This window comes from Orycteropus afer, unplaced genomic scaffold (genome assembly GCF_000298275.1).
Source record: "Orycteropus afer afer isolate SDZICR_OR568_19922 unplaced genomic scaffold, OryAfe1.0 scaffold00015, whole genome shotgun sequence".
Lineage (NCBI taxonomy): Eukaryota > Metazoa > Chordata > Mammalia > Tubulidentata > Orycteropodidae > Orycteropus > Orycteropus afer.
The window spans coordinates 9557314-9565463 of record NW_006921602.1 but is presented as its reverse complement, the minus strand read 5'-3'; the positions used below and the strand labels follow the sequence as shown (position 1 = coordinate 9565463).

Below are 8150 nucleotides of genomic sequence, written 5' to 3'. Positions count from 1 at the left end.
TGGGCAGACCGGCCGCTCAGAACTCAGTCATGTGATCCATCATGGGAACCACCACTCACAACTGGAGTCCAGCCAAGTTGACACATCTTCAACTATCACAGATATCAACCTTTATGAGTTCCATTTCATTTTTGACAACTTCCAATTTTCTTAGATTTGCCCTTTGTACATTCCATGTTCCGATTATTAATGGATGTTTGCAGCTGTTTCTTCTCAATTTGAGTCGTGCCACATCAGCAAATGGAGGTCCTGAAAACTTTACTTTATCCATATCAAGGTTGGTTCTAATCTGATGAGGCAACTCTTTCCCAGTTTTATTTTTAGTGTGTTCCAAACTAAGGAGCTCATCTTCCTGTACTGTATCAGACAATGTTTCTGGGCTATTCATAAACTTGCCCAGGAATGTATCAGACAGTGTTTTTCTGCTATTCATAAGGTTTTTCCTGGCCAATTCTTTGAGAAGTGGATGGCCTCTTCCTTCTTGCTAGTCTCAGTCTGTAAGCTGCATTGAAACCTGGGCACCATGGGCAACCCTGCTGGCGTTTTAAACACCGGTGGCACAGCCTCAAGACTCATAGCAACGCGCAAGCCACCAGAGTAAGACAAAGTGACAGGCAAGTTTGTCTCCCTTAGCTGTTCGAAACCTCTCTGCCTCCCCTTACCTGGATCCTACCTGAATCCTGCCACTTTGTCATCCCGCGTTCACTCCCTTTCCTGTGTCTGGGGTGGGGCTGTCTCCCTCATCAGTATAGCACCAAATGCAAAAAACCAAGCACACTGCCATCAAGTTGGATCCGACTCACAGCGACACCTCCTTGGGTTTCCAAGGCGGTAGTATCACTACAGAAGTAGATTGCCCAGTCTTCCTTACGAGGAGTGGCTGGTGGGTTTGAACCACCAGCCTTCTTGTTAGTAGTCAAATACCTTCAGCACTACGCCACCAGAGCTCCTTACAGTAGTACACGTATTTAAAAATAAATAAAATGATCAAAACCGTTTTAAGGTTGTGGTGCCTGATCCCCCAAAAAATATATTCAACAAGGCTCTTTGTGATATAGGCCTCCTTGTACCCTTTATTTTAGGTGCTTGAATTCTTGAATGTTCTGTGTTAACTTATGCCTCTGCACAAGCAGCTCCCTCTAAAATCACCTTTGCCTGACCTTTACTACTAATCAAAATACTTGTGATACCTCCTCTGTGAAGCTGTCCTCTCTCCTAGGCACAGTTCTGCTCTGACACACATGGAGTCACAATAAGTCAGTCAACTGGTTGGTTGTTATGTAAGGGTAACTAAGCTTTTTTATACCCCACTCTGTGCAATTCAAACTTTTAATTAAGGCACTGACCAGACCACTGGGGACATTGTATGTCTGCCTCTCTCATTGGTCTGTTAGGCTGTGAAGTAAGGGGCCTGTTCTTATTTACAGCTCAAAAAGTGCTGCTGAATAAATAACCTAAACCAGTGGTATATGCTGTGGGAATCTGTACAGTAATAACTAATGCCGTTCCATGTATCAAATCCAACACATATATCTTACTGTGGTAGTTAAGGTTATGTGTCAACCTGGCTAGCCCTGGTTGAGTGGTTGGGCAGCTGGATGCAGTTATTCCCCATGGTGAGACTGGTAATCAGCTCCATGGTGGAATCTACTGGATCGGCTGAGTAGCTGCTTTAGGGATACGGTTTGCTTCTAGTATATAAGAAGCAACTTTTGAAGAAGGTCTCTAGCTATTGGCATGTTTAAATCCTGCATGCAGCTGAGTCATTCAGCAGCTGCCATGCTGTCTGCTGATCTTGGGACTCTTAATGGACTTGAATCAATGGTCTGACGTACAGTTTGGTAATATTTGGACTATGTCTTTTTACTTGTTGACCTTAAGTGTGTCAGCCTCAGCAGCCAACAGCTGCACGAGTGAAGAAACACCTCTAGCTTCAGTGGGTTGGAAGAAAGAGGCAGAGCTGAAGCCCAAGATCAAGGGGTTTCACCTAGTCCCTACAGCCTGGCACTCCGAACCCAGACTTCCAGCCTCCAAAACTGTTAAGAAAATGAACTCCTGTTTGTTAAAGCCATCCCATTTGTGATATTTTCAGTTAGAGCAGCATGAAGTAACCAATGCACTTACCAAAAATTTATATCCCGGATTACTTAAGTCATCTTCCTTCACACTTTTAAATGTAAGTTATAAATAACTTTGGAAGAGTCTGTACATAGAATCTTCAATAATTATTTTCTACTATTTCTATTTCTATTAAGAGTTAAAAAAAACAAACAAACACAAACACATGTATGGAGCCATCGCACAGAAAATCTGATCACTATACAGACTCTGTCGGCAGGAACCATCTGTTTTGATGTGTGTGACTGTATACGGTTGCAATGTACAACTAACAATGCAATCATTACTAGGAACAGTCACTTATGTCTTAGTAAAGTCCTACATCCAAGAGCTGCACTCTGAGTGAAATGCAAACTATTTCATCATCTAATCATTCTGCCTAATTTCTCAGATGTACTTTTTTCACACATGCTAGAAAGGATCAACAGATCACCATCAGAGTTCCCAAAAGCTCCTATTCTATGGCTAAATATGTGTAATCCTACTTCCGTAGTGATACTGCCTCGGAAACCCAAGGAGGGGTCGCTATGAGTCAGGTCTGACTCGACGGCACATAACAACAACAACAACAATGGCACTACAGCCAGGTCTTTAAGAAACACTTCACACATGACATTCTAGATGTACCAAGGCATTTTAACTCGTTCCTACACTGTCATTTACTGTATTTCAATTCATATGCAGAACCCAGCCCTATAATACTGTCTACCCCAACTAGAACCATTTCTAAAAGCAAAATGATTGCAAATTAGAAAAACATATATTCTTACCCTTATTGTTAATAAAATCTTCATGTAAAATAGGGAGATCAAGTCGAATTCGTTTTAAACAGGTCTGAAGACAAAAAAGAGGTATTTCTACATTTTTACCAATAATATTAGTGGTCATTCACTCATTTCTCATTTTCAAAAGACTTATTCTTCAAATAAGTAACTTATTCATTTTACTTCTACCAAGAAAGATTTCAAAACGAAGACATCCAACAGCCATTTAACAGGATTAAAAAAAAAAAAAAAAGAAAACTTTCACAAGGATCGTCACTAAGTATCCCTATAGCTGTTCTAAACTCTCCAAAATACAATCAGGTATTTCTTTATTGCACTTAAGAAGTGTAACAGTAGTTAAAACACCATACTTTCTAAACTTCAACTAAAATCTATCCTTGTCCTAGTTAGCACTGTAAATGACACTCATGTTATTCTCAATACTTACCTGAACTTCCTTTTTATTTCCTAGGTATTCAACTCTGTCAACAAAATCCTCAAATTGCAGTTTAGGGAATAGCCTATGTGCCCAGTGCTCCATGTGTCTGATTAGCTTCTTTAAGTCTTCAGCCTGGCACATAAAAATAAAAATGCTAAATAGAAGACTCTTTCCCACAATTGACCCTGTCAGCAGATTTTAGAATTGAAAAGTATTGCCAAAGTCACTGGAGTTATTTTATATTTACAAGGTTGAGAAACTCTTAAAAGGAACTTTAAGAAGACAAATACTTGTAAGAGCTTAGAGGACTGGAGTCTAAAAAACACTGTATAGAGATATATACATTTTGAAACCAGGAGAAAAATCTGTGAAAACTTAATAAAAAGTTAAAAGATAATCACACATATATCTTTTCAGAACTGTCAAGTAAAATTTAAAAAAATAAGCTTTAATAAAATGCCAACATATCTTTTAGGAATAACTAAACTAAAACAATCCACTGTCCTCAAATTGATTCCGACTCATAGCAACCCTATCAGACAGAGTGGAATTGCCCCATAAGGTTTCCAAGGCTGTAAATCTTTAGGGAAGCAGACTGTCTCATTTTTCTACTGTGGAGTAGCTAGTGAGTTCAAACTGACCTTTCTGATTAGCAGTTCAATTGTTTAACCACTGTGCCAGCAGAGCTCCTAAGGAATAACTAAAACCAAACTCACTGCTGTTGAGTCACATCCGACTCATAGCAAACCCTCCTCCTTGGGTTTCCGAGGAGGCATCTCTACAGAAGTAGATCGTCCAATCTAAACAGATCACTGAATCATATACAGGGAAGAAAGCACCGAGACTTCAGCATTCGATGAAAATCTCAACGGCAAAGTACCAATAACTGGCAAAAAAGAGTTTAATTGTTTTCAGACCACATTACTTCTATTTCAAATTTCAGTTAATTCAAATTTTGTTAAACAAAAACAGAAAACAAAGCTTAAACTTGATGAATGAGAAAAGTTAACAGTTATATTTCTGGCTTTACTGTGTAATATTTCATTCTTCATTTGGTAGTATTTTAAAATTTCTGGATTTACTGTGTAGTATTTCATTCTTCATTTGGTAGTATTTTAAAATATAATAGTGTGGTTTAGACCACAGGCTCTACCACTGAGCTCAATGACACCCCAGAAATTACTGCCCTGAGATAAGCTTTAAACCTTAAATTGAAATTATCTTTAAACCAAACAACAGTTTAGCTTAATTAGTACAGAATGGTTGCCTTGAGTGTTGTGCTCTTTTAAAGATTTATCCATTTGTGATCAAACTGACAACAGTGACCAGAAAGGTTAAATGAGAAGCTCAGAAGGCAGTGAGTTTGTGTTATAGCAGTAGAATAATTTGGAAAAGGATACAGAGAATGACTGTACAACTCAAAGAATGTGATCAATGTCAATGAATTGTACACGTAGAAATTGTTGGTTTATGTTTTGATGTGTATATTTTCACCAAAAAATAAAATAAGAGCACAGGTTCTGGATCAGAATGTACTGATTCAAATTCAAATTCTACCACTTAACAGCTGTGACTTTGAAAACTTCACCTTTCTGTGCCTATTTCTTATATATAAAATGAGACTAATAATAACACATACCCCGAAGTGCTGTCTGTCATAAGGATGGAATAAGGTAAGTACCCTGCACAAAGCAAACACTCATGTTGTTGTTTTAAGGAGCCCTGCGGGACCACAATCAGGCACTTGGCTACTAACTGAAAGGCTAGCAGTCTGAATTCACCCAGAAGCCTCAGGAGAAAAGACTTGGTGATCTGCTTTTGTAAAGATTAAAGCCTAGAAAACCCTATGGGGCAGTTTTACTCTTTGTGACATGGAGTCATTGAGTCATCACTCAACAGTACCTAATAATAGCCTTGTTCTTCTACAGAGAGAACAGGCGGTGGGTTCTACTGCCTACCTGTCGGTTAGCTGCTGAGCACTTAACCTTCGAGCCACCAGGACTCCAACAGAAATCTAATGAGAGTGAACTCTCTCAAAGCCCATCCTTATTTACTGAAGAAACACGAAATGTATATCCTTCAGATAAGCTTGTTTATTTAACAAAGGACTTATTCTGAACATGATCAAGACTATAAAATCAAAGCACCAATTTATCACCACTACCTACAAATTTCAACAAGGGCAATGCATTAACTAATCTGGGTATGGTTTTAAAAATATCCTGATTTATGTTTAGTTCTTGTGGCAAAAAAAGAGGTTTATATTCTCTCTTTCTATCCATTACAGCTGAGTAAATGTGCCATGATTTTTCAGCCTCTCAGGTTTAAATCTCAAGATTAGTTTTGACTCTTGTTTTACAATCACTAACAAGTTCTGAATGTTATACATCTCTTTACTACCACCCCACCCAAGGTGATTATCACCTCATCCCAATATTAGTAATAGCCTCCCCACCGCTGGTCTGCTTCCAGTCTCCCAAATTATCCTGCATACCACACCTAAATGGTACTGTTGGATTAACACTGTTCTATCTGGGCTATGAAACAAAGTCTTAGCAGTAGACACTTAAAAATCTAAAACCCATTTTCCTTAACTAGATAATAAAACTAACAACTACGCCACAGACAGAAAATCAAAGCCAAACCTACTGCCATGGAGTGGATTCCAAGTCATAGTGACCCTATAACACAGAGTAGAACTGCCCCATAGGGTTTCCAAGGCTATGTCTTTACAGAAGCAGACTGTCTCATCTTTCTCTAATGGAGTGCTAGAAGGTTTGAACTGCCAACCTTCTGGTTAGTAACCAAATTCTTTAACCACTTAACCACAGTGCCCCTAGAGCTCCTTGAGAATTAAAGGAGAATATATTGAAAACACTTCATAAAAGATTACCTGCAAAAAATTATATCTACACATCTATATGATTCAAAAATAAAAGAACTGAAATATGTATTTGTACAGGGACTCATGGTTCTTAAATATTTTCATTTTTCTACTTTGCTGATGCCTATAATGAGCCAGGTGCTGCACTAGATCTTGAGAATATATAAGTGAGCAATCCAGGCAGAGTCCTTGCCCTTAAGAAGCTTAAAATAACTCTAACTCTTTGAAGTGGGCAAATTTTATTTCTCTAAATTACAAACTCAGACTTAGCGTGCGTTTTCCTAAAATCAGTGTTTATACAGTGGCCAAAACGAGACTAGAAGACAGGCTTTCTGATTTTCAAACAGTGTCCTTTCCACCACATGACTGTTTCTAAGGGGTAGGAGGATAAATGAGCGAATTTGTCAAAGATTCTGAGATTCCTAAGAGCATGACAATGGAGCCCACAATTTGGTGTTTTGAAAAAACAAAATAAAAATCAGACATTTCTTACCTCATGACCTTTACCTTTGAATTTTACCTTATCGAATACATGTCTTAAGGTTGGAAGCCCTCTCTCTGAAATTAACCTGTGAATAGAAATAGATTTTCAATTGCCAATTTTCTGTAGCCATCAAGTGCAAGACTATAAACCAAAACCAAAACCTACTGCTATTGAGTCAATTCTGACTCATAAAACCATAAAAAAAGTTTTCTAAACTGAAAGAAAAAAAAAAAAATCTTTAGAAATATCTGTGGAACCCTAAGACTACTGCTCTTAAAAACCCTTTAAGCCAAAAACTGAACTTATCCATCACTTGTCTCAACTTTTGCCAAATAATACATAGGCCTATTAGGAGCTCTGGTGGCATAGTGCCTAGGGCATTTGACTGCTAACCAGAATGCTGGCGGTTCAAACCCACTGCCACTCCTCAGAAGGAAGATGGGGCAATCTACTTCCATAGTGATACTGCCTTGGAAACCCAAGGAGGACTCTATGAGTCAGGTGCAGCTTGACAGCAGTGGGTTTTTTTTTTTTAATTTCCGTATAAGTGAAAAATAATACCAGGGAGGTACACACTCCATTAGAATAATCAAGCATGAGATCAAAAGGGCAGTTGCCTAGGGATAATCTCAGAAGTCCTGAAGGGATAGGAAAGAAGAATGAAGGGAAATGGTAAACAAAGGGAGGAAGGGGGAAGAGTGCTGTTACATCAAGAGGATTACAATCAATGTCAAAAAGCAAAATGTGTATAAATTATTGAATGGAAAACCAATTTGCTCTGTAAACTTTCACCCAAATCAGAATAAAAAATAAAAATTTTAAAAGAAATCTCTAAATCATCCTAAACAAAAACTTGTAACATAAGAAGAAAAACAACAGATGTAAAGGAAGAGTATAATGTATAAGGAGAGAGTAACTGTACCTCTGAGCATCCAGCTTGGGTAGATTCCTTTTAACTGTTCTCTTTGGTGGCACAGGAACAGGTGCTCCTCTCTCTGACTCTGGTGAAACATACCAAGATTTAATATTACTTAAATAATTTGAGCTTCATTTATAAAATATATCATTTCTATTCCTTAAAAACTTGGAAACAGAAATATCATTTGATCCAGCAATCCCATTACTAGGTATATATTCTAAAGGAGAGACAGGACACAAATGATATATGCACACCAATGTTCACTGCAGCACTGCTCACAATAGCAAAGAGCTGGAAACAATCTAACTACCCATCAACAAAGGAATGGATAACCAAACTGTGGTACATACACACAATGGAATACTATGCAACCCTAAAGAATAATGTAGAATCTGCAAACCACCACATAACGCAGATGAACATAGAGGACGTTATGCTGAGTGACATTAGTCAATTACATAAAGATAAATATTGTATTAGTCTACTATTGTAAAGAGCAGCTCGAGTAGACAAAGCCAATTACTATAATGAAATGTGCAAAG

The 8150-nt window shown here is 38.1% G+C and overlaps 1 protein-coding gene and 1 non-coding gene across 2 annotated transcripts in view; both read right to left on the bottom strand.

Moving 5' to 3' along the window:
* The window catches only part of TIPIN (TIMELESS interacting protein), a 20331-nt gene that overhangs the window by 9493 nt on the left and 2688 nt on the right, over positions 1–8150 (bottom strand). The window contains exons 2-5 of the mRNA XM_007958749.2: positions 7612–7690; positions 6699–6774; positions 3331–3453; positions 2889–2952 (exon numbers count right to left, since the gene is read on the bottom strand). Coding sequence (XP_007956940.1) covers positions 2889–2952; positions 3331–3453; positions 6699–6774; positions 7612–7690 — 342 coding nt within the window. The remainder of the gene's footprint in view (positions 1–2888; positions 2953–3330; positions 3454–6698; positions 6775–7611; positions 7691–8150) is intronic.
* Positions 2284–2418, bottom strand: LOC122151886. Its single transcript, XR_006164324.1, has one exon.